General features: G+C 38.1%; 1 protein-coding gene across 4 annotated transcripts in view; it reads left to right on the top strand.

Annotated features, from left to right (window-relative positions):
• PPP2R2A (protein phosphatase 2 regulatory subunit Balpha) overlaps positions 1-27,693 on the top strand; it is an 86,022-nt gene that overhangs the window by 30,225 nt on the left and 28,104 nt on the right. The window contains exons 2-3 of one of the 4 annotated variants that reach the window (XM_086703419.1): positions 6,628-6,766; positions 20,406-20,500. In XM_086703419.1, the coding sequence (XP_086559545.1) occupies positions 6,751-6,766; positions 20,406-20,500 (111 nt within the window). In that variant the 5' untranslated portion in view covers positions 6,628-6,750. Of the gene's footprint in view, positions 1-6,627; positions 6,767-20,402; positions 20,501-27,693 lie in introns of all 4 variants that reach the window. The other 3 variants (XM_086703418.1, XM_086703417.1, XM_086703416.1) reach the window with 3 other exon arrangements.

Genomic DNA, 27,693 nt, shown 5'->3' with positions numbered 1-27,693 from the left:
AAGGAGTAATGTGGTAGGGAAACCTTTTACATTGTTTTTTTTTTTGTTTTTAAAAAAATTTTTTTTTTCAACGTTTATTTTTTTGGGACAGAGAGAGACAGAGCATGAACGGGGGAGGGGCAAAGAGAGAGGGAGACACAGAATCGGAAACAGGCTCCAGGCTCTGAGCCATCAGCCCAGAACCTGACGCGGGGCTCGAACCCACGGACCGCGAGATTGTGACCTGGCTGAAGTCGGACGCTTAACCGACTGCGCCACCCAGGCGCCCCGAAACTTTTTACATTGTTAAATAAAAAATGGATATTTTGGTTTGTGAGTTAGAATGCTGTTGGTGTTCTGACTTAAGGTTTGTGTTTGATTAATGTAAGGTTCTTTTCGCAGTGCAAGGTATCTACTGCTGGCATGTAGTTGTAGGGGCTTCTTTACAACCATGTGTGATGTGGTAGTTTGTGCTGCTGAGCAGCTGTGTGTCTGATTCCTTTTAAGATTATATGGGTATATTGTTAAAGTGTTCCTGTGCTAGGCTTGGTGACATTGCATTTTTTGGAAATCATCAAAATTTAGTTAAATTACCATAGTAGGATGTTTCCTGGGGATTGATGATGTAGATTAAAACATCTTTGTTTTATCCAACAATAGAACTGAATTACATGGGTAGGAAAACCAACAGGCATTTCCTGTCCTATTTATCAAAACAGAGTCTTTTAAAGAATGTGTAAAGTGCTTTACTTAAACAAATCCGCTGTGTTGACTTCCGGTGGAAGATGATGATCTAAGTCCATGTGTTAAAACAGACAGACACACACCGAAATGACCAACAAGATAATGGGAGAGTTCAGTCTCCTTGGAAACCCTGGAAGCATGCCATAACTAAACTAAAAACAATTTTGGCAGGAAAAGGTACAAATGAGAAAGAAATATAGTGAGGGAAGTTCTTTCTGGTTAGCTTGGTGTTCATTTTTGTGGTTGAGAAGCCATCCTGGGGTATGAAGAAAGACCTATTTTGAGCTAGAATTTAAGGGTGGTCCATAGGGTAGTTGATTGGTATGAGATTTTGTACTTTGAAGCAAGGATTGAAAACTAAGTGACTCAATGCTTCTCACCAAGGAGAATATCCGTAAAGAGGGGCTAGCTACACATGGTTGCAGGAGAGGGACTAACTGTGAAGCACAGAGTTGAAACTTCCTGCTCTGAAGTGACCTTATTTGGCATGCAGGGCTGTGACTTGACCACTTATTGCTGAATCTATATGGTGACCAAGGAAGTGTGGCGGGCAGCCTCTAAGATTGCCCCCAATGATCCTTGCCTCCTGGTATTAATGTCTTTTATCTAATCCCCTGACCTTGAGTGTGGCTGGACCTGGTGGTTTCTCCAAGTATGACAAAAGTGAATGGATTAACTTGATGGCAAAACTTTTGAGGTTAGGTTACAGAAAGGCTTTGGCTTTCATGTGGGGCTGTCCTCTTTCATTTGCTCTGAGGGAAACAATCTACCATTTTGTAAGCTTCTCTGTGGAGCTTATGAGGCAAGGAGCTGGTGTTTCTGGCCAACAGTCAGTGAAGACCTGATGATTGCCAGCAGTCACGTGTTTGAACTTGAACTGCAAGCAGATCCTTCCACCATCCAGTTTGAAGATGATAGAGGCCCTGGCTGACACATTGACTGCAGACTTGTGAAAGATCCTGAGCTGGATGCCCCCAGCTAAGCCACACTCAGATTCCTGATCCACAGAAACAGAGGGAGTAGAGTACATGTTTGTTGTTTTAAGCTGCTAAATTTGGGGTAATTTGTTAGGCAGCAGTTGAGAAACTACTACAGGAAGTAACCATGTGAACACACACACCCCCACCCTAGAGGATTGAACTTGGTTCTAAATGTTTTCTGATTAACCTAAGACAATTCCCAAATGTTACATAAACATAGACCTTTCTCTATAAAGATGAACACATGAAAAGGTGGACACATACAGGCTCAGTCTAAAAGAAGGTGACCAGTGTGAGCAGGTGATTTCCTGTGATAGGGACTTATTTCAAAAAACAAGAGAAAATGTTGCAATTTAAAAAACAACTAATTACTGTTCTCAAGGAGACTCCTGAACACTTGAACAAAAAAAAAAAGAAAAAAAAAAGAGAGCAGGAAAGAGTTCTTAACTGAAATTTGTGCTTCTTAACTGTTAACTTTTTGGAGTGGTAGCAGAGGGCTTTAGAAATAGTCCCACAGTTCAGAGGAGAAAATGAGATGAAAATTATATAGGCATAAGTATAAGAAACACAAAGAGTAGATCCAATGTATAATAAAGGTTCAGAGTGAGAGATCAGAGCAAACATATAAAAGATAAAGTCAGAGAAACAGTAAAAATTTTCCTAGAGAGAACAGGTCAAAAGGGCTCAGGGAATATATAGCTAACATTTATTGAACACTTATTATGTACCAAGTATTTTTCACATTGAAACTCACTTGAAATTCTCTACAACCCCCATGAGATAGGGTCTTTTAATATTCTTCTACAAATAATTAAAGTGCATACCAAGCAAAATAAATGAGATCCATACCTAGGAATAGCCTAATGGATTTCAAAGATTTCAAAACTTTAAGGTATAGAAATAAATAGTACAAGTATCCTGACAAGAAACAAGTTACCTGCAAAGGTATCAGATGAGCATTTCATTTGTCTTCTGTATTCTAGCACTATGTGTGGCTGTTAAATCCGTTAGGTAAAATACAGTAAATTCATTTCCTCAGTTTAAGTGCTCAATAGCTATGCGTGGCAAGTGGCTACCATGTTGGACAGTGCAAAATAGAACATTTCTGTTACAGTAGAAAGTTTTGTTGGATAGCACGGTGCTAAAAGATAGTGGAGTGGCATTTAGAAAACCCTGAGGAGAAAGCTGTTACAACCTAAGAATCTTAAATTGCTAAAACTTCACATAGGCAGGATAACAGAATGGCAATTTTCAGGCTTGTAATGATTGAAAGTGTGTCACTCGAGTACTTTTCTTTCTTTTTTTTTTTTTTTTTAATTTTTTTTTTTCAACGTTTATTTATTTTTGGGACAGAGAGAGACAGAGCATGAACGGGGGAGGGGCAGAGAGAGAGGAAGACACAGAATCGGAAACAGGCTTCAGGCTCTGAGCCATCAGCCCAGAGCCTGACGCGGGGCTCGAACTCACGGACTGCAAGATCGTGACCTGGCTGAAGTCGGACGCTTAACCGACTGCGCCACCCAGGCGCCCCACTCGAGTACTTTTCTTGAAAAAATTCTACTCTTAGTATATCCGGGCAGCTGGGAAGTCAGCAACTCAGAAGCATGATGAATCAGCTTCAGAGTCCTGTTTGTTTAACCCTCTGTTTCTCAGAATAACCCAAGATACATAAAAGGGAAAATCTCCGTTCATGGCAGATCTGAAGACAATGTCCTTCATAAGCTAAATTTCAGAGTGTCAGAGCAATGATTACAGCCTCCTACAGCTCAACTCCAGAGCTAGCCACAGAAAACAGCTTTTATTTTAAGGACAGTTAATCCACTGAAACCGCTTTTGTTGAAATCGCACAGAGAATCTTCATGCCACCAAATGCAAGCTTACTTCTCAGCCCTCACTTTACTTGATCTGGACACTTTTTGGACACAGTTCATCCCTGCCTCCTTTTAGAAACACTTTGCCTGGCTTCCGCAAAAGCTCTTCCTACCTTACTGGTAGTTCCCTGTGCAGTGTCCTTTACTAGCTAGCTTAGTGCTAGGTGCGGGAGAGCTCAAGGCCCAGCCCTCAGGCCACACCTCTTGTTTTCTGTAATCATTCACCAGGAAATCATATCTAGTCTTTAAATGCCTTCTGTTAGCCGATGATGCCTTAATTTGTGTCTCTCCTTCCTTCCCTAAACTGCTCTCAAATCTATCTAGCTGCCTGTGTGACATTTCTACTGCATGTGTGGTTGAAATCCATACTAAAGTTATAAAAATGAAATTCTTGGCTCCTTTCTTAACCAGAACCTGCTGTTTTCTGGTGTGTCTCTTGCCAGTAAATGACACTGCTTTTCCTCCATTGGGTTGGGTTCTAAGACCTTGGAATCCTCCTTTGAGAACCTCCATCCATCCGCTAATTCTGGCAGTGCTCTCTTCAGAATGTGTTCTGAATCTGTCCATCTTTGTGGCCACCACCTTAGCTCAGACCATCATCATCTTTGCTTATGCTACTGCAGTAATTTAGGAACCATTCTCCTTCCCCACCCCCACCCCCCATTTTGTGCTGTAGTCGCACAACAGATAATCACTTTAAAACAAGATAGAAATTCTGCGAGGACTTCTCATTCTTAAAACAAAGCCACAGTCCTTCTCCCATGGCCTCTGAGGCTGTATGTATATCTGGCCTCGGCCAAATGCTCCATCTCCTCTACCACCTTATTATGTAATTAGTCTTGTCAAATATAGCAACATTTCTACTTAGGCTGCCTGCTTGAAATACTTTCCTTTACAAGTTTGGATGACTAATTCCCTGTTTGGTCTCTGCCTAAGTTACCTCCTCAGAGAGGCTTTAAAGCTCTGACCACTCTACCTGAAATAATGCCCCACCCTCATTACTTTTCTTCTCTTGTTGGTCTTTGTATTTTTCTATTTTTATTTCTGTTCTATTTATACTGCCCTGATACATTTTATATTTATTTGTTTATAATACGTCTCTGTCACTAGCATGTATGTTCCATGAAGGCAGGGATATTTATTTACTCTTGTACCCCCAGCAGCTAGAAATGCTAGCTTGACCTAGAGTGCCTAGCATGTGGTAGGTGCTCACTCAAATATTGTGGAAGGAATGACCGTCCTAAAAATGAGCAAAACAACAAGTGCACAAGATTTATAAAAAACACCAGTTTCCAGAATTAGAGGAATAAATTTTTAGTTCAAGTAAATGGAGAAAAACCTTTAATGTAGAACTTTATTTTTCAGTGAGATTCATGAAAGAAATTGCGTCTTTGAGAATGGAATCATGTGAAAATCTCAAATCATTGGAAAAGCATGATTACAATTATTTTAAAAAGTTTACTAGAGGGGCGCCTGGGTGGCGCAGTCGGTTAAGCGTCTGACTTCAGCCAGGTCACGATCTCGTGGTCCGTGAGTTCGAGCCCCGCGTCAGGCTCTGGGCTGATGGCTCAGGGCCTGGAGCCTGTTTCCGATTCTGTGTCTCCCTCTCTCTCTGCCCCTCCCCCGTTCATGCTCTGTCTCTCTCTGTCCCAAAAATAAATAAACGTTGAAAAAAAAATTAAAAAAAAAAAAGTTTACTAGAGACCATGAATTGCAGTGCAAATATAATTTGCACTGCTCAGGAGTATCACTTTAAACAAACTAACCTGCCTCAGCTGAGAGAAAAAGGATGAAAAAGGGAAAAGATGGGGAAAAAGAATTTTCTGGACTAAATGTCTTTTTTTTGTAATAGTATGTGATGTATTCCTTTTGGTTGAGAATTTTGGTGAAATCATTCATGACCAATGGAAGTTAACTTCTTTCCTTAAACCTGCCATTTACACGCTATTAAAGGATAGTTGATATAAGGCAAACATCAGTCTATTAATGTTACTAAGTACATTCAACCACCATGAGAACCTGGACATTATTCTTCTTGCTTTCATCTTTAGCTCTCCACACCTTATCAATGATCAAGCCTTGAGAAGCCTTGCGTCGTATACTTCATAAATGTATTTTAAAATCTGTACACTTCTGTCCCCTCTTTGTATCTCCATGGTTTAGTTAATGGAACAGGTGATATTAATAAAACCAACTTTATAGGTTTGTTGTGAGGGTTAAATACCTAACATACAATAAGTGCATTTTAGATGTTTGCTACTTATGATAATATTGTTACTGTACTGTCCTGGCTCAGATCACTGTTATTGCTTACCCGGATTTCTGGAGTGACTCCAGATTGGTCTCCAGACTTCCCTCTGCTTACCCTTCTCCCAGTTCCCAGTTCTCTTCACTTCAGTCCGAGTAATCTAAAGGCACGTCTAATTGGATTACTCGTATTTAAAACGGCACAGTGAGCTCCCTTTAATCATTGGGGTAAAGTCTGTAAAATTTTCTGTAACATACCTTAATGATCTCTAACTTCTTTCTGTAAATAGACTTCCCCTTTGTACCGGGTTTGTAGGTGAGCAGGACGAGCAGGACGAATCCTGTCAAAACAAAGTGGAGTTGGGTGTGACTCTGCCAAGACAGATGGACAGTGAAGGGCTTTCTGGTTCTTCTAGCATGGCCATAATAATCCTAGTTTGTAAATATTTTAGGCAGATACTAATAACCAGGTGCCCATTCTAGTTAAAAAATATCTTAAGGCATGCATACATAGATGCACAAGCTTTGTGCAGTACTGCTCTGTATAATCTCCATGGAAACTATTTGCATCATATTTTGATAAGGCAACTTTAATGAGGTGATTTGCTTTGTGGTTTGAATTATGAGCCACTTAAAAGTTAGTGAACATCTAATAAAGATGGTCACTTTAGGTTTAGAATGGTCAGTTTCAAGTTCTTCATTCTAACATTATATATAACATAAATACACCAAGGCTTGTTTGTTACGATCACACCTAATAGAGTAAATGTATTAGCAACTGTTTATCTTTCTGTTCTTTGTTGCAGGAGGGTATGGTTCCATTCCATTTTATCCAAACATGATATCAGATTATCCAGGAACAAGTTAAAAAGAAGGGAGACTCGTTCCAGAACACATCTCTGGAAATTACCCTATGGACCCTGACTCTCATGGCAACATTACAATGTAGGTTCTGTATGAGCATCAATAGCCAGTGGTCCTTTTTGAGGCTATCACATAACATGTTCCTGTTCACTGAGTCAGAGGTTGAAAAAAGGTGTTTAAAAAGGCTGTCAGCACTTACTTTATTGTTGAAAATCATAATATAATCAAAGTGATATTTTAGTCCAGAGACCTAGGAGTACAGAATCTTAACCTGCAGCCTGAGGCTTCTTGAGTGTACAGACAGTCGCTGACTTAATGATGGTTTGACCTACGATTTTTCAGCTTTATGATGGTACGAAGGCAATATGCATTCCATAGAAACTGTATGTTGAATTTTGATCTTTTCCTGGGCTAGCAATAGATGGTAGGGTATTTGCTCCCAGTTGGCCATGTGATCACAAGGGTAAACAGCGAATATGCTTAACAGTGATTCTGTATCTATCATATAATCATTTTGTTTTTCACTTTCAGTATAGTTATTCAATAACTTAATGAGCTATTTAACACATTATCAAAACAGACTTGGAATTAGATAATTTTGCCCAATTATAGGCTAATGTAAATGGTCTGAGCACATTTAAGGTAAGCTAGGCTGAGCTACGATGTGGGGTAAGTTAGGTGCATTTACGTGCACTTCAATTTATGATGGGTTTATTGGGCTGTAACCCCGTCTTAGGTCGAGAGTATCTGTATATGCAAAGAAGCAGCAAAGCAGGGCAGTTATGACACTTTACTACTTAGGGCTTCAGCCTCAGTCTCCAGGGAGCTTTGCTGGACCATTTGGAGAACTTTACCTAAGCTAGATTGGCCTCAATAGCCTAGAAACAGATAAGGTTACAATGCTTGCTTCTGCTTTGTGCAGCAAAGCCCAAAGCCCAGCCAACATCTCCTGCCTATCACGTGCCTGATTCAAGGTTCATTTCTTTACATCTGTTGCTTGTTTAGCCCTCAAAGCTACTCTGTGAGATAGGTATTTAAAGATGAGGAAACTGAATCTTTAAGAGCCTTAGTTACTTCTTCAGGGTCTTACAGGCAGGTGAAGTGAAGAAAAGTCCAGTCTGACTTCTCATTTCCTGCACAAGTTTCTTATAGATACGGCCCCAAGAATGTATTACAGGTATGCTAAGACAGTGATCCCTCAGTTCCTGTGGGGTGCATGCTGAGCTGGATGGGGGGCGCTTAGCTGACTAGAGTTCCTGAGCAGACATGAACAGCCTAATCTTATCTTTACACTAGCGTGCCTTACAAACAGTGTATTCTGTGTGTGCCCTGACATGAGAAAGATTGACACACTGGCCTGCTCCACTGAAAGTAACAAGTCAGCAAGGGGGAACATTAGGCGCCAGTTCTTATAGCCATCCTCCTTTCAGCCTCTCAGGTTACGGTAATAACCCCTAGTCAGTGCCAAGTAGGCAAGAAAACTTCAGGATGGTCTGGAAGGGAGAGAGGAAGAAATGGTTGGGGCCCACTTCCCCAAGAGCAGGTGAGTAGGTCAAGCCTTACTTACTTCATAGGAGCAAGGGATTGCTAAAAGGATGGCACATACTTAACTTGCTTTTTAGGCCGAAATAAAATGTTCTTAAATCTTGAACATAGCACTTTAGTGGAAGGGGTGGACCTGACCTTTCAGAAAAGGTAACAAAAACTTTGAGCTCCCTCTAGAGGTCAACAGTGATAAAGGAGCATCATAATGGGAAATAACCTAAAGCTAGTCTACCCCTTCAGCAAGAAACTAGCATTTTATAGATGTGTTATCCAGGAAAATACTTTCTTACATTGGAGAGTAGTTAGTTGCCTTTGAGAAGAAATTTAGGTTAATCATATTTTTTTTTTTCAACGTTTATTTATTTTTGGGACAGAGAGAGACAGAGCATGAACGGGGGAGGGGCAGAGAGAGAGGGAGACACAGAATCGGAAACAGGCTCCAGGCTCCGAGCCATCAGCCCAGAGCCTGACGCAGGGCTCGAACTCCCAGACCGCGAGATCGTGACCTGGCTGAAGTCGGACGCTTAACCGACTGCGCCACCCAGGCGCCCCAGGTTAATCATATTTTAATAGCTTTGTGGGGTCATTCCTAAAATTCAGTGTTTGCTGTGTTATGGTATATTGAACTAATAAAGGAGAAAAGATCATGATAACAGATTGTGTCCAGACAAAATAGCATGCTTTTAATTTACTTTTTTTTTTTTTTTTTTTTTTGAGAGAGAGAGGGTACGTGTGTTAAGGGATGGGGGTAGGCGCAGAGACAGAGGGAGAGAGAGAATCTTAAGCAGGCTCCATGTCCAGGGCAGAGCCCAGTGCAAGGCTGGATCTCACAACTGTGAGATCATGACCTGAGCCAAAATCAAGAGTTGGATGCTTAACCAACGGAGCCACGCAGGTACCCGCAAATTAGCATGCTTGGAGCTCTGAGTGTTGAAGCAGATCAGATCAAAATGAGAATTAATTTCTGTGCTATTGTGTGCCAGAACATTTTGACTTTAGCAGAGATAAAGGTGATGAGTATACCCACTGTGTTCTCATCCCTACCTCTCCAACATCTGAAAAGAAAAGAACAGTGAATACCAGGAGATTAATATTCTGAGGTTCAAGTTGCCAGGCATATGTTAAAACTTCTAAGAAAGCTAACATACAATTTAAGTTTTAGAACCTCAGTTGATCAAATGAGAAATCTGTTTCAGCACAGATATCTTCCTCCGGATCAGATACTTCATGGATAAGAATTAGTTATGGTGCTGACCTTTACTGTGTTTACTCCTCTTGTTCCCAGTATTGTTTATTCTTCTCTTCAGAACTCACCGAGAATGTTCAGTTCTTAAACTTTAGTATGTAACTATAGAATGAAGAAGTTAGAAGTCATGTTTAATTTGTGGTAATATTCAGAATATATGAAAGTTACATTTTTTTAAAGTTCCTGAAGTGCTTAAAAAAAAAAAACCCAGAAGGATGGGAACATCCCACAAAGGGACCCAGGAGCCAACCTGAAAGCTCTCAATGGCCAAATCTGGAATAATTTGAACAATACAGTAAACTTCATAGTATGATTATAACCCAAAATATGAAATAAATAAATATGAGTTCATACTGATAACTGAATAAAGAAGTGGGAGAGAAAAGACAAATTTCCCCTAGAGAAGAATTCTGAATATGTAGATATTCCTCCTCAAGGCAGTAGTGCTTAATATCTCCATCCCTTAAATGTAGGCTGCGCTTAATGACTTCCTACCAGAGTACCTTACTGGGGGACGGGTACTTTATAGTGGAGAAACCTGGCAAACAGCATCATGGCCAGATAATCTAGGTTATCATCAATAAGTCATATTGATAAGATGTACCTTCGCATGATGTAGTAAGAATGACATTTCGTCTCTGTGATCTTCCTGCCAATAAGCCATAATGGCATTGTGGCCAGGAGAAAAACAATATCAAATTTAGGGACATGCTGTAAAGCACCTGGCCATTACTCTTCAAAACTGTCAAGGTCACCACCGAAGAGAAAGTGTCACAGACCGGAGGAAGCTAGAGACAAGATGACTAAATACAATATGGAATCCTACATGGGATCCTGGAACTGAAAAAAAGGTACTAGGGAAAGATGACTGAAATCTGAATAAAGTGTGGAGTTCAGTTAATATTCCAGTGTTGGTTCTTCATTTGTGACAGGTAAACCATAGCAATGTAAGGTGAAGGTGTATGGGAACTCTCCGTACCGTCTTTGCAACTCTTAATGTAAATCTAAAATTAGGCTAAAATTAATTTATGGAAAATAAAGATTCAGCTCAGTTAATTCTTATGCTGTGTAGCTTTTGTTCAGTGATGTTTGAAAACTCCCAGGTGTTTTGAAAAATGGAGAACTTCTCTGCTATGTGTATATGTATCATCACTTGCAGTTAAGTAGTTTGTGAGTTTTATGTATAAAAGTGAGAAAGACCCTATCTCATAGAAGTGTAGTGAGTAGTTTCCAACGATACGAGCATATCCAGCAGCATAGTTTCCTGCTGTAGCAGTGGCAGGAGTTGAGCAGAGCAGAATCATGCTTCATTGCTTCAGTCCCATTCTGTTTTCACATTGATTGGCTTATGACTTACAGAAAGTAACTTTCATTAAGTCACTATTGTTGTGAATTCCAGGTTACAAAGAAATAAATCTGAGATCCATTTTTGTCAGAGTGAGGTCCCTGACAGAGATCCATGGTCATGGGTGGAGTTAACGCAGTTTTTGCAGACGTGTTGTCTTACAGGTCTTTAATTTTCCATATTTGAAGTTTCCTGATAAAAGCACGTTATTTTTCTCCAGCCATCGTTCTGTTTTCTTCCTCCCCTAAATGTATTAAGTGTATGAATACGTGTTATATATGCTCTGTGAAAGATAAATTCTCTGAAGAGAGAAATCATCTTTCAGTGTTTCTTGGCAAATGAAATTTCATTGCAAATTTTGAAGTTCACAATTGACTTAACTTATGGTTGAATTATTTTTTTTTAAGTTTATTTATTTATTTTGAGGGAATGAGTGAGTGAGAGGAGGTGCAGGGGAGGAGCAGAGAGAGACAACCCCAAGCAGGCTCCGGGCTGTCAGTGCAGAGCCCGATGTGGGGCTCGCTCTCACAAACCTTGAGATCATAACCTGAGCCAAAAATCAAGAGTTGGACACTTAACTGACTGAGCCACTCGGGTGCCTCACTCGAGGTCGAATTATTAATAGCAGAGCTGAGACTACATCTCCAGGTGTCTTCTTGTTCTTACCTAGTAGTTAATGACGGGCCAAGGGAAAGTGTGAAAAGGGAGGAGGATTTAAAGAAAAATTAGAGCAAAATGTGAAAAGATATTGGCAAAATAAGAACATCTGATGTTTCCCTTCTATTCTTATTCTTCTATTCTTTAATGGTCTAGACATCAGTGAGCATCTTTATACTTTTTTTTTTTTTAATTTTTGGATTATTGGAGCGCCTGGGTGGCTCAAGTCAGTTCAGTGTCCGACTTCAGCTCAGGTCATGATCTCACATCACGGTCCATGAGTTTGAGCCCCGCGTCAGGCTCTATGCTGACAGCTCAGAGCCTGGAACTTGCTTTGGATTCTGTGTCTCCCTCTTTCTCTGCCCCTCCCCAGCTCTCTCTCTCTCTTTCTCTCTCTCTCTTTCTCTCTCTCTCTCTCTCTCAGAAGTAAATAGACATTTAAAAAATTTAAAGTAAAATAAAATTTTTGGATTATTTTAGTAGGATGATTTCTGGAACTGACATGAAGTTCCAAGAGAATGAATGCTTTGTGGCTGTTGGTATAAGTTATGAAATAGTTTTCCAAAATAACAAGATATACTTCTCTGCAGTGCAGGTAGAGCAATTTATATTTTTCCTCTAGTTTAAGAGATAGAAAATGGTTTGTTATTTAAAAATTAATTTGAGGGGCACCTGGGTGTCTCAGTTGGTTAAGCATCAGACTTTGGCTCAAGTCATGATCTAGTGGTTCGTGGGTTCGAGCCCCGCATCGGGCTCTGTGCTGACAGCTCAGAGCCTGGAGCCTGCTTCAGATTCTGTCTCCCCATCTCTTTCTGCCCCTCCCCTGCTCATATTCATTCATATTCATATTTTCTCTCTCTCTCAAAAATAAATAAAAAAATTAATTTGAGTGGATATTTTATTATATTTTACCAGTATTGCTCTTCTGTGAATTGTCTTCCCCATGTTGTATGAGCTGTTTTTGGAAATACAGGTATTTTTCTTAGCCACTTGTCTTTAGTTATTTTGTAAAAGTCACATTTTTCTTTCATTATCTGTCTATCTATCTATCTACCTATGCTTCTTCTGATGTATTTATACCCTTCCAGAGATCTAATATACATTTTTCCCCCCTGCTGGACTACATACAGAAGGGGTAAAGGATTGGGGAGAGAGGAAAGGTGATATTTATTTATCAGGCATTGTCATCTTTTTTTTTTTTTTTAATTTTAGTCATTCAAATAGTGTGTAGTGATAACTCATGACAGAGATTCATCTGTTGTCAGGGTTTTCATGTTAACTCTTACGGTAATGGTTATAGGCATGTTAACCTGGTCTCCCTCCCTGTCTTGAGCTTTGGAAACAAATTCCATAATGCTCTGATTGTTTCATTTATGTTGTGTACAAATCGGATCAAACATGCTTTATATCTTTTTTTTTATCTCCATGATATAATGTAAGCAGCATTCTTTCTCAGTACAAATAGATTTTATTTTTTTGTGCTGAGAATGTAAGGTACACATAGACAAACTTTGGAAGGATGTATACTAAAATCATAGTCTATCAGTAATGGGGTTAAGAGTGATGATTGTCTTTTTTTACAGAGCAGTTTGTGTGATTAAAAGACTTAAATCCCATTGCAGATCTTACACAAATCATGTAAATACATCTATACCTGTTTTACAGTTTGCACATGTTTGTTGAAAGACTGTTTAGTTATTATCTACGGTTATCTCTTAGTGATGGGATTTCAGGTTTTTTATTCTTTAAGTTGGTTAAAATGATCACTATATTATTTTTTTTAACAAAAACAGAAAACAAATATTTTTATACTTAGGTTCCTGTAAATCTTTTTAAGTATTTTTATTGCAATACTGGTTTTTATCTTTTGCCTTAGAGTTGTAAGATTATCAAGTGGTTAGTTAGAATCAGTGGTTCTTAATCTTTAGCTAATTTTATTGTGGTTAGAGAATGTGGTCTTTATTTATTTATTTATTTTTTTAATTTTTTTTTTCAAAGTTTTTATTTATTTTTGGGACAGAGAGAGACAGAGCATGAACGGGGGAGGGGCAGAGAGAGAGGGAGACACAGAATCGGAAACAGGCTCCAGGCTCTGAGCAGTCAGCACAGAGCCCGACGCGGGGCTCGAACTCACATACCGCGAGATCGTGACCTGGCTGAAGTCGGACGCTTAACCGACTGCGCCACCCAGGCGCCCCTGAGAATGTGGTCTTTAAATTTGAAATTAGAAGTCTTTAAGGGACTGTGGCTCAGTGTATGAGTTTTTTAATTGCATAGCTCTTTGGAAGATACATGTTCTTCTGTATTGGTATAAAGTTCTCTGTATGTGTGTATCAGTTTGATCTTTCAAGTGTGTATACTTTCTCCTCCCCTCCCCCTTCTTCCCTTCTCCCTTTTTTGATCTGTCAGGCATGGAGAGGGATGTCAGTCTTCTGCTGTAGTTACAATTTTTGTCAATTCCTTTATTTCTAAAACCCTAAAATATATATAGTAAAAATATGTGGAAAGATTCATGGCTGTTAACGTCTTTAGCTTACTTTTTATCATTATATACATATTATAAACTCTGTCATACTGAATTTCTTTTCACTTAATTTAACCAGTGGTTGGAAGCATTAGTGGCATTTACTAGGCATGGGCCAAGTGTGCTAGCTCTTTGGCAGTTTGCGGGACAATCTTGAACAAGAAAAAATCGTCCCATGGTCTGCATGACTTAGAATATTCTGCCAAATGCTTTTGGTGCTGGAAAAAACTTACTAATATTTTCTAAGCCTAAAATCTGTTTTATTTATCACATATTATTTTGCATGGGTTTAATGTATATACTGATGTTTGCTGTGTAAATCAAGGGAACATTGTACTTTGAAATACTAGAATTTTACGAAGAATTCTTCATGATTTTCCAGTCACATCACCAGTGCAAGGCTGTTGATGTTTTTTGAGTTACCACTATTGTATACCTGTATAAGTCTGCACTTATAACTGATCTATTGTGATTATTCTACATAGAGTGTCATCATGCTCACATTTACATATTGGTGGGGGGCTTTTTTATTTTGTTTTTCAGTATTTTCCACCTTTTTTTTTTCTGGGACTGCAGTGATCCACATGGTAGAACACTTGATATTATCTTACAAGTCAGGTCTTTGTTCTTTTTTCCTGCTTTGCTCTTGCTTTTTTTTTTTCCTCCCCCCTGTAATAGCCCTTTGAGTTCTTGATCTTTCCTACTGCCGTATCTAGTTGGTTAATGCCACCCAGTGTATCTTTCATTTCAGGTAGTGTATTTTTCATTTCTAGATGTTCCTTGTCTTTTCTCTTACATTTCTCAACATGTTTATAATTCATTCTGTGTTCTGGAGCATATTTACAATAGTTGTTTTAAGGTTCTTGTCTGATAGGACCTTAATTCCATCATCATTTTTGCCATTTCGGGTCCTTCTGGTTATGGGTCACATATTGCTGCTGCTTTACATAACTGGTGATTTTGGATTAGATGCCAAACGTTGTGAATTTACATTGTTGAGTATTGGGTTTTGTTCTAGCACATAGTTAAGTTGCTTGAGATACATTTGATTCTTTCAAAGTCTGTTTTTAGCTTTGTTAGGACAAATTCAGTCTTTTGTGTTGATGTAGTTCCACTTACTAAGGTGATGCTCTTCTGAAGACTTTACTTGGTGCTTCATTAATTATGAGGTTTCTCTACTCCAGCTGGTAGGGATCCCCTAATAGTTCTGAGCCCTCAAAAGCTTTCTAGTGGTTCTTTTCTAGGCCTTGTGGAGTGTCACCACAAATGCTCAGATTCAATTAAAGAACCCAAGTGTCCTCTCTCTGTGCTCTGCTTCAAATTCCTCCTGATTTCTGTTTTCCATAACCCCCAGTTTCTGTCTCCACAACTGAGATTGCTGCTCTGTCTGTCTGACTGCTCTGTCTGTCTGACTGCCCTGTCCAGAAAGTAAAGGGCGTTAAATATGACTCACTTCTTTCTCTTGTCTAAGGGTTCACAGTCCGACAACATTTTTGTTCCGTTTTCTAGTCCTTCCCAGCAAGAGGATGCGTCCAGATTGTCTTAGTCTCTCCCTCATGGCCAGAAGCAGAAACTAACTCCTAACCCTCATTCTCACCCTCACCCACATGTCAGAGCTAATAATTATTTGCTCACCTAATATATAGTAATTTTTGTTAATTACTGTTGATATATACCATCTGTTAGTTTTCTGGCTGTACCCTGTTTTGTTTATTATACCACTTAGGAAATAGGGAAGACAGGTAACAAGAAATGTTGTGCCTGGTGAAATAGAAGCAGACCAGTAATACTACTGTTGTCACTCATACTACCACCAACCACCACTCTGCCCCCGGAAGAAAGCAGTGATTTCAGCTTCCGAGAATGAAACCTGGCTGCCAGTGGTTTACAAAGAAAGGAAAGGGTTGGAAGAAATGAGAATTCCATTTTATAGAATACATTTTAATCCTTGATTTTATAAGATTTAACGAGTCAAAAACATTGTGTATATTAAGTTTTCTTACTAAAAATTTGTGCCTTTTAAGTGCTGTTGCCTGGAATTCGATCTATGCCTAAAATTGCTCTGTGTTGACTTCGGGCATAGTAGGGCAATTGACTGATGTTCTTATAAAAAGATTAACATGGACAGTTTTTTCATTGTGAAATAACATTTTATTGGCCATAGGAAATAATCTTTTTTTTTTTTTTTTTTCTTCCTTAAAAGAGGAAGTTTTTGTTCTTTGATTTTTGTTGTTTGTTGCTTTACACTGTTCAGCTAAGCAGTGGCTTGGTTGGCTGTTTCTCATATTTTCTCTTAGTTCATTGGCTTTTAGCAAGATGAAAAATAACAGACACCAATGTATTAAGAATATCTATAAATGGGGGCACCTGGGTGGCTCAGTCTGTTGAGTGACTGACTTCGGCTCAGGTCATGATCTCATGGTTTGTGAGTTCGAGCCCCGCTTTGAAAGGCTCTGTGCTGACAGCTCGGAGCCTGGAGCCTGCTTTGGATTCTGTGTCTCCCTCTCTCTCTCTGCCCCTCCCCCACTCATGCTCTGTCTCTGTCTTAGAAATAAATAAACATTAAAAAAAAATTTTTTTTAAAGAATATCTATAAATTGAGGGGTGCCTGGGTGCCTCAGTCAATACAGCGTCTGACCTCAGCTCAGGTCATGATCTCACAGTTCATGAGTTCGAGCCCTGCATTGGGCTCTGTGCTCACAGTTCAGAGCCTGGAGCCTGCTTCAGATTCTGTGTCTCCCCCTTTCTTGGCCCCTCCCTCACTTGTACTCTGTCTCTCTCAAAAATAAACAAACGCTAAAAAATAATAATAATAAAGTGTGTATAAATAGAGAAAGTTGTATGCCTTTCACCCAATATTTTCCTTCCTCAGTGATTTACCTCAGTGATTTAAAGTGGGTTGACTTCTATGGTATATAGTATCTTTGGTTCTTGGCCCTTTTTTTTTTTTTTTGATAGGCTGGTTGTTAGTTTTGTTTCTAGGATTCCTCGGCCTGTCTCAAGTGTGCCTGTTAAAATTTTGTACCCTTGCTGTGAAGCTGCTTCAGTATTAAGCATTTATGACATCACTTTACTTTGGGGTTCTAGTTGTAAAATAGCCATTCCTGGGATAAGTGACCGTTGTAAGAACAGATGTCATCTTATTCCTGTTACAGTTTGCACTAAAACACTAGTCTGTTTCTCTTCTTCCCTCCCTTTCTCTTTTCCTCCTCCCTTCTCTCTCTTACGTGCACACAGACACACACCTCTTTTCTTCCCCACCCTGTCACATATTCAGTGACTGCATTATAACCAGCTATAACCAGTACTATCTTTAGTACCTTGGGGTGTCATAATAAAGCCTACTGTTTTATTACTTGATTCTTGTTCTGTCTTCTGAGGATAACATAGATACAGAATCCTATCACCACCATTCCTATCCCACATCTCTTCAGTACTATTATAATGACCTCCCTGTTGACTTAATCATCTCTAGATTTTTCTCCTGTCCAGGTCACTTTAGAAAGATAAGATTTCTCCCCCATTGGAAATTAAGCATATCTTTCAGCAAGTCCCTCTTGCTTTCCAGTGCTCAACAGGAAAGCTAGTCAGGCTAATTATACTGATCATTGACTTATCCTTTAGTAAGTTACAGCCATAACAGCTCATCTGACTAACAAGAGTTGTAATTTCTTTAATTTAGGTGAACGCAACAATTTGGGAAAAAGATGAAGTGATTTAAATACTGAGCCAACTCTGCCTGTTATTCCATTGTGTGAACAGGAAAGTGAATCTGGTGTTGGTGTTAGGTGTGAGCATTTCACCAAGTTGAGAGTTCAAAGAGAAGTATTTTTGGTGCAGCATGACTTTGTATGCAAATTAACTAGTTCATCTGGTGCATTAGCCAAAGAAACCATAAGCTAGCAATGCACTGGGGGAAGTTGGCTGAGCTGGACTGACAACAGAAAGAATTTGCGTCTCCAAAGTGATGCTTGTCTGAGTGGTTTGAATTTAAAGGTAATTTTTATGATGTATGGTTTTTAACCTTATTCCCTGATTTTAAAAAGAACCTGACCTTCAGGTAAGAAGTGACTCCATATATTGTGTCTGGTATTGGTAGCTTCTATTTATTTTCTCTCTCAAAGTGTACCCTAATGTACTTTAAGTGCAGGGCTCTTTATGATTTTTAAACCTTCACTACAGAATACAGAGCACCCAATGAATGGCTTTTATGTGTGATTTCTTATTTGGCTCATTGGTTGTGCAACAGTATGTTGTTTAATATTTACATATTAAATATTTAATAATTACATTGTAGCTTTTCCAGCTTTGTTTTATTGCTGATATTTAGTTTTGTGCCGTTGTGATTGGGAAATGTACTTGGTATGATTCAAGGGTTCTTAAGTTTGTCATATTCGTTAGGTCTCTTTTTTATGTGATTTAACTGGGGAATTCTCCTGTGTGTATTTGAAGAAGATGTGTATTCTGTTTTTCTTGGATGGAATGTTTTATATATATACACACACATATACACACATATATATGTATATATATATGTACATATTTATATATGAATATATGTATTAGAAAAATATATAAATATATTTTAAAGTATATATTTATATATTTTAGAACCCTGTATTCTTAAGTATGCTTCAAGTAAAAAATGTTGTTGAAAAAGAAAAATAACTGAGGGTACTCACTTAAAGCATGTCAGAGGGGAGGTGGGTGGGGGAATGGATGAAATAGGTGAAGGGGATTAAGAGTACACTTAATCTTGATGAGCAAAGTAGAATGGCTTTTTAAATAATAAATGTTTGTCTTTACAGATTAGTCTGATATATTGTTTCACACTTTTATGTTACATATACGAACACTAAATTTATTTTTTCCTCCTGATACCGCTGACCACAGTGGGCTTCTGAGATAAGGTGTTTTTTTTTGTTTTTTGTTTTTAATTTTTTTTTAACATTTATTTATTATTCAGAGACACAGAGACACAGAGCGTGAGCATGGGAGGGGTAGGGAGAGGGAGAGACAGAATCTGAAGTAGGCTCCAGGCTCTGAGCCGTCAGCACAGACCCCGATGTGGGGCTCGAACTCACAAACTGCGAGATCATGACCTGAGCCGAAGTCGGTCGCCCGACCAACTGAGCCACCCAGGCACCCCTGGGATAAGGTTTTTAATCTGGAAGTGGGGTGCTGTCCACACCTTCTGAAATTACATGCACATTTTTGTGTGCACTTAAGCATGCAGTTTTTTGGCACGACACGTGTAACTTTCAGTAGGCTCTCAGAGTATTCCAAAAAGGTAAAGTGCCTTGGACCTAGACAATGAAGGAAGCAAAGAAAGCTTTCCAAAATCAAGCTGTTCTTGGAAAAATCACTAAAAAGAAAACTATAAAATGGAGTATTGGACAGGTTATTAGTAAAGATACGTTGGTCAGTAATTTTTAAAATTGGAGGTGTATAGTGTCTTTATTATAGCAAATCAACATTCTTAAATTGTTACAGTGAGCTAATATAGGTCAGAAAATGGCCTTTCTCTTGTAAAAAAAAAAAAAAGTTTATTTAAATTGCATATGATGAAATCTTTCCTAATTTGGCATAATGCTTTATAGTGAAGAACTTGTTAGTAACAGTGGTGAATTTTTCCAGTGTAGTTGCTTTATCTTAATACCTAATTCTGTAACTTAGATTTTTTCCCTTAGAAAAATGACTCTGGTGTCAATAAGCAAGTGAAATACCCTATAATTTTATTTGAATTTACTGTGAAATTAGCACTGACTTCGGGTGTAACAGGACTGCTTCTAGTAGCCTGTGTGGTGTTTGGGAGCCACAAGAAGAGCTGTGCATATTGACGGTGCATAGCACAAAGTGTTCCTGATATGTGTGTGTTCTGTTTGCAGACTTTTGTTTGAGAGGCCATAATTTGAATTTATTGATTTATGACTGTTAAAATTTCATCTAAAGTTACTTTTACATTTAAAAATGTCCCCCATTTTAGTTATATCTGCTTTAGTTTCAGAGGCCACCTTTGGGTTCGCATAAAGAAGCTTATCAAAAGTATATAAGAAGGAAAATTATCAAGATAATTATTATAATGTTTAATGGTCCTATTATAAAATGTTTCACAAATCGTTGATTACACTCAGGATTTTAGTGAAATACCAGTAAACCACTAGTATTTAAGTATAATTTGTATTTCTGTTACAGTAGATTCATACTGATTTATTCTAGAGAGAATGTGTTTTTGGAGAACTAAAATATTCATGAAAGAACCTTAGATTTACTTATTTCTTTCTGATGGTAGGTTCATCTGTAGGCCTGGAATGTGTTAGGGAAAACATGCTAAGTTCTGTGTAAGTTGGGAAAGAAAAACTAAAATCATCTCTTCTTTGTTTTTGTTTCAATTATACAGCAGATATAATTTCTACAGTAGAATTTAATCATTCTGGAGAATTACTAGCAACAGGAGATAAAGGTGGTAGAGTCGTCATCTTTCAGCAGGAGCAGGAGGTAAGTGTTTAAAGTTTAATATATCTAAATTTCAGTTTGCTTTGGGGGCTAGAACTTGTATTGCACTGGAGTATTTCATCAGAGGATTTTGACTTTTTTTTTTTTTCCTTAATGTTTATCAAGCAGAATATCCCAGTGGATAGATGGCTCTGCTTCTCTTAGCTGTGTGTGTGTGTGTGTGTGTGTGTGTGTGTGTGTGTGTGCGCGCGCGCGCGTGTGTGTGTTGTTTTGACTATAAAAACACAGCGCTTTGTTAGATTTGGTTAGAGAAAGGAGTGGGAAGTGGTGTTAATTCAAGATTTTAACTGGTTTTGAAGCCTTGGCCCTCATTTTTTTTTCTCTTAAAACCCCATAAAGCAAAATTGCTTTGATCTCTTCTCAATGCTTAGTTTGCTTTGTGTAATTGGGGGTGGGAGGCTAGTTTAAAGAAAAAGCTGTTGAGTTATTTTGACATCAGTTCATACTAATACTGTTACTGTGGTTTAAATAAAACTGTTTTAAATGACAATTGCATGTATACCCATGTAATGTAATTTATAAGCTCAGTACCCCTTTCAAGCAGAGTTGATTTGAAAATTGTTTTCCTTTTCTCTTTGAAGAAAGGAATTTCTCATTGCAGACTCTTGAGATTAAAGTGGGTTTTGTTTTGTTTCGGGTACAGCTTAGGCACACTTCTAAATCTGATTGACAAGATTTCTCACTTAAGATTTTATGTTAAAATTTGTCACACTAGATTTTCCTTTACTCTCTCTGTCCATTCGTAGATCAAAGTTAGACATTATTTAAAATCATCTGTTTTGAAACATCCTATCCCTGTTTATATATCCAAAAAGAGTTAAAAGTAATGTGCATAAATTGCAGGGTTTTACAAATAGATGTCTAAATCATAACAGAGAGTTAGGTTTTAAAGGATTGTGAAGTTCCTTAAATAAGCAAAGAATCTAGTAATAATACTACTACTTTGCACTTCTATAGCGCCTTTGACCTGAGGATCTCAAAGTGCTTTACAAACACTAATGAATTAATCCTCACAACACCCCAGTGAGGTAGGTAATTTAATTTTAAAAGAAATGATTAATAGTGTCTGATTAGAAGATGCACAAACACTAAATATGTCTCCTTTTATTTATTTATTTATTTTTGGTTGGAAGACAATATGAAAAGACTCCAGCTTTTCTTGACAAAGACTGTTCTTATGGGAAGGGGGGAAGCAAAATCAGTTTTCTGTTCCTATTTTCAAGCAACTAAAATCTTGACCATAGGAATCTTGAAATACTTAGAGTTGAAATGGAACCTTAGATCATTACAGTTTCCCTTTCTATTTACAAATGAGAAAGTTAGGATATTAACAGACCACTTGATTAGTGTGGCAGAACTAACAGCTAGGACTCAAAACTTCTGACGCGTCATCTTTTAATATTCTTCGGTGCCTTTCACCTTAGATAACCAAAATATGAATGGTAATTTTGTTATTCAGAAGTTAGAGCTGGCATTCTCTGCCCTTGAGTGGTTTTTTTGTTTGTTTGGTTTTGGTTTTTTACTGGATGTTAATGACTGTCTACAACTTAGCTTTTGTTTTAAAGAAAGGTGTTTGGAGCTTTCGATAAATCTAGTAGGGGTTTAATAAGTGTACTCAAAGTAATAGTCGAAGGCCGTCAGTAATACGATAAATTGGAATAAAAGATCTAACACAGAGTTACTGCAATTGCTCGAACGTTTTACTTGTATTTGCAAACAAGGCCCCAGATTTGAGGAATAGGTTTCCTTTGATTCTTTTCTGAAATTCCATTGAAGATTCTAAAGTGCTAATATTTAAGATACATACCCTTATAACAAGGAATGAGCAAAATGACTTTTTGAGAAGGATCATTGGTACCAAAAAAGGACTTCCTTTTTCATGTGTCTGACCTTCTTAACTGCATTTAAGAATTCAAGATAGATGCATTATCTAGAACCTCAGGTTAGTAGTGTATCTTGAGAATTACTTAGTACAAGTATCAGTATGTTTTAAGCGATGGATTAAATAATGATGAGGTAATAATTTACTTCTTCCTTCAAAACTTTATCTTGTTAATATTAATTTGGTGCCTGTTACCTAATTTATTTTCCACATTTTTAAGCCCTGTCTTATATGGAGTGTGTAGTATAGGGCTGTCTTCAGGACACTCACCGCCTACGTCACTGATAATGTCTGTGCCTTACGTCTAGAGGCACCTTTATATCAGCACCTAATATATTTAGATTAGATTTTTATGAATCCACATCTGTTACATCTGTAAAATAGTGTTCTAGTTTGGAAAGTGGGAGAGAACTTAAAGATGATCTTTTTCTAGTTTTTAGATAATCCCAGAAAAGGTTTCTATCAAAAGGTTGTATTGCTTAGTTTAATAGCAGAGCTCTAGAATTAGAACTTAGATCTCCGAATTTCAGTCCAGCTTCTTCTAACAGTTACAGCTATTAAACATACATTCCAGGGAGCACTGGTGCCTGTCCAGTGAGCCTTTCTTAGTGTCTGATAATGATGCCAGCTCCGTGTACAAAACAGTGGCATTTGCATTCTCGTGGCTTTATCTTCTCACTGGGTGGCTGGCGGGGTTCCTTTCTAAACTTCACTTGACTGGCACGGCAGACTGACACCTTTAACTCACCGTTCTGTCTCACTTCTTTTACCCTTCAAGTGTGGCTGATCCCCTTCCTGTCATCCTATCGGGTACCTCTTGCTGCCTGTCCATCTGTTCCACAAAGAAACTGGGTAGTCATTTAGAGGGCTGTGATTCAGTTCGAGTATATTTCACCCTGGTGATGCTAAAACATTTTTTGCTGTCATTTAATACTATTTTTATAACTAATACGTTCCTATAGTTTTCTGTTTGACAGAATCTCTGTGATAGAAGCAGGTCGCGTAGGGAAATTAAGGCCCAAGAGTAAGGTGATTTCCATGAGGCATTCCACTTGTCCTGTGGTCAGTAAGTGTTGATACCCAGTCCAATGTTTATAGCATGTCCTAAAATAGGTGAACAATCTTGCTGTTTTCATAACTTTTATGTAATAGCTTTTGACAACAAAGTAGATGGCGGGATATATTCTTGTTGATAATGAAAATATTAATAGTTTTTCTTGGGAGATTCCAAGTAACTGTTAGACTAGGTGGTGTTGGTGTTCTGTATTTTGTAAAGGATCTTTCGTTTTATGGGTATTCAAATTAGGTGGGCGGCAGTTGTTGAAATTGCTGATTTTTCTTTTGACTTTGGATTGCTCAGACCTTCACTTTTCTCTGAGGCTTTCTGACTGATACAGGTTAAAGTGTGTGTAGGGGGGAGATTTTTTTTTTTAAAGGGACAATTAAGGAGAAAGGTGAGAAGGGAGATGTTCCTTTTTTACATTTCTTCCTAGATTATCATATAGAGCCTTTGTTTTCTGTGTTCTAGGAGTGCTAGTAACTTTCTAGGCTTTTTCTCATTTTTTGGTTGTTCTTAACGTGGCATTCCCAAAACTCCTTAACAAGATATAGAAGAAATCTTAGAAATCATGTTTATCACAAAAGATGGGTAGGGGGTTAGGGCATCTGGGTGATTCAGTTGTTAAGCTTGATGTCGGCTCAAGGACATGATCTCACAGTTGTGAGATCAAGCCCCCTGTGTCAGGCTCCATGCTGAGCATGGATGGAGCCTGCTCTTTAAATTCTCTCCCTCTCCCCGTCCCCTTTTTGTGTGCATGCACTCTCAACTCTCCCTCTCTCTCCCTCTCCAATAAAAAAAAAAAAAAATGGGTAGGGGTTTAATATGTATTTTCTTTGTAAATTATTTGGAAAGACTAGAATGGAGCTCAAAATCACCAAGATGTTGTTAAGGGCGCCCAAGTGGCTCATTCAGTGGAGCATCCAACTCCTGAATTCGGCTCAGGTCATGAGGTTCATCAGGTTGAGCCCCATGTGGGGCTCTGTGCTGACAGTATAGAACCTGCTTGGGATTGTCTCTCTCTCTCTCTGCCCCTCCCCCACTTGCTCTTTCTCTCTCTCAAAATAAATAAACTTAAAAAAAAACAACAAGATTTGTTTTTAACAGATTCGGTATCATCCATACAAAGGGGTTGTTGATTTACTTTGATGTTTAAGTGAAGAGAGAACCCACTTTTCTAGGGTGATGTGGCAGCATTCGCTTTACATAGTATTTACTGAGCAGCAATCAGAACAGCAAATTTAGCAGTGTTGGTGAGAAATGGTCAAAGGAACCAAGTCTGTATAGCCAGGAGAAGAGACTGTGTAGTCTTGATATTTAGGGATTTATGTGGGAAGAATTGATTAGTTTCTTTTGTATATGGAAATAAATACACAAGATCTGGATGCCCATCTGTCAGGAATATTATAGAAAGAATACATGAGAAGTTCAAGAAAATCCAGTGTGGTTTATTTTAAATCAAAGTATCTATAAAATAAGGTTTCTTCTCTTAGCTACCGGGCGTAACTGTCTTCATTTTTCATTCACTCTTTGATCTAAGTTTTGTGTTTTTCAAAGAATAAAATGTTAGAATTGCCTGGGAACATGCATTTCAAATGCAGATTACTGGACTGTGTCTCAAACCCACTAAATCAGAATGTCTGGAGGCCTGAGATCCCACTTTTACTTTTTTTAAAAGTCCTTTGGGGACCTCATTTGATAGAAAATGTCGAATTGAAATTCTCTGCATTCCAGTACCAGGATAAGGATAAAAGCTCCATAATACAGCTTCAAGTTTATATCTAAAAATACATTTAAACAGATCTTAAATGTATTTAAGATACATTAAATGTAAATACCTTTAAGATAGATCACATGATACATACAGAAAAATGCACAGAATCACAAGTGTACAGTTCTATAAATTTTCACAAAACAAACACACTTGTGTAATTCTTCCCTGGATCAAGAAATGGGATATTACTGGCACTTTAGAAGCCTTCTTTGTCCTTCCTGTTACTACTACCCTCCTCTACCAGAGATAACTGTGAAATTTGTTTTGCCCATATTGAGCTTTATTTGTATATGGTGCATTCACAGAAACTAAGTGCTAAAATTTATAAGCTTTTGCAGGGGTTCTCAACCTTTGGTGTCATGGATTTCGTCAGTAGCCTGGTCAGTTCTGTGGACTTCTCAGAATGTTTTAATTGTATATAATAGCATAGGATTAGGAAGGAAACTATATTGAAAAATACGTTTCAAAGTGGTTTTAAAAACACTTATTACTGAGTAATAAGTGTTTTTTGTGGGGTGCCTGGGTGGCTCAATCAATTCTCTGACTTCGGCTCAAGTCATGATCTCACGGTTTGTGAGTTCGAGCCCCGCGTTGGGCTCTGTGCTGACAGCTCAGAGCCTGGAGCCTGCTTCGGATTCTGTGTCTCCCTCTCTCTCTGCCCCTCTCCCACTCATGCTCTGTCTCTCAAAAATAAATAAACATAAAAATATTTTAAAAATTGAAAAAGTAAATAAAATTAAAAACAAAAGTTTTTGTGGATAACAACTGGGGTGTGATTTAAAAACATGTCATGTCTATAGTGACAAAGTGATGGATGCTGCTAATATGGTGTTTTATCACCTATATCCATAAATGAAAGAAATGCTGAATTTCAGCTAGACATTAGTAGGAAAAAATATTTAAATTTCCACCACATCCAGGTTCACAAAATCCCTGGGTTTCATCCATGGATAGGTAGTATATGGGCCCCAAATTTACAGCCCCTGGTAAAGCAGTCTCTTTTTACCAATAAAAAGACTGGGGTCCCAGACAATAGGTTTAATCATCCAAAGTCATACACTTTAATAAAGAGATGAACCCTTAATTCTAGAATCCACATGTCTTGTTTCTCTGCCACAGTCGCAAAATCTTATTTAATCTTCACAGCAAAATAATGAAGATGTGTGCACACCTCCTGTGTTTCAATTTATTACCAATTTATGGATGAATTGAGATTAGAGAAGATAACTTTTCTAAGATCACATAGCTAGTGAAGTTGGTAATAGTTAATTTCTGTATAAATTGGAATGAATATCCACAACGCTGCATATTGTTTAACATATGAAAAAAAATCTGACTTCTCTAAGTAATGAGCCTAAGTGATACAAGTCACACAGGAAAATCAGTTTCATTACTTTATCGTAATGGGGAAAATACTTGATCTTGACTTTTTAATAGTAGCCATTAACGAATGATGTCTTCTCTGTGGTAGGCTTGAGGGAAAAGTTAGAGTTTGGATTGAGAGTTTAAATACCTCATTTCTTTTTTTTTTTTTTTTAATTTTTTTTTAACATTTATTTATTTTTGAGACAGAGAGAGACAGAGCATGAACGGGGGAGGGGCAGAGAGAGAGGGAGACACAGAATCAGAAACAGGCTCCAGGCTCTGAGCCATCAGCCCAGAGCCCGACGCAGGGCTCGAACTCACGGACCGTGAGATCGTGACCTGAGCTGAAGTCGGATGCTTAACCGACTGCGCCACCCAGGCGCCCCTAAATACCTCATTTCTATTTGTTCATGAATTCATCAGCCACCTCTCCTGTTCAGCCGTCTATTGTCCACATTTCTATCCAACCAGCTGTCAAACACATGTCACCTACCTACTAATCTTTTGAAGTTCCAGCTCAAAGAATTCAAAATTCAAAAGAATTGTATTTTCCAGAAGTGAAGTATCAAAGTACCATTTCTGATTGCTAAGCGTTACCAGTATGAATGTCACTAAACAACTGTTAGACAAAGTAGGATTCCTCTAAATGTTATTTTTCATAACACTGGATGAGATCTTGAAAGGATGTTTTTGACATATTAAAGTAATTTTTTCACTTTACCTGTTGCCCAGAAATTTGAATTGTCCATATTTCTTATATTGTCCCCCCAGAATCCAAACAACAAAAAAAGATCCAAATCTGTGAAACTAATAATACCCATGAATTTTAGAAGTTACTTTTTCTTCTCTCTGCCATCTTCTCAACCTCACACATACAACACTTCTTAATTGTATTTTTCTCACAAGTAATTTCTCCTTCTTAATTAAAAACATCATATTCACTGTAGATAATTTAGGAGACATGGACAGGGGGCAAGAAAGTACCTATAACTCCACCAAACAAAACCCAACACTTTTGGTGTGTATTAAAGATTTGTCTTTCTAAAATGAGATTATATTTAGGGTGGTATGTTATTTTTCCTCACATACTGTATGTA

Source organism: Puma concolor, chromosome B1 (assembly GCF_028749965.1).
Source record: "Puma concolor isolate L17-30 chromosome B1, mPumCon1.1.hap2, whole genome shotgun sequence".
In the NCBI taxonomy this organism is placed as follows: Eukaryota; Metazoa; Chordata; class Mammalia; order Carnivora; family Felidae; genus Puma; species Puma concolor.
The sequence above is the reverse complement of the archived record's forward strand: the minus strand, read 5'-3'. Positions and strand labels throughout refer to the sequence as shown.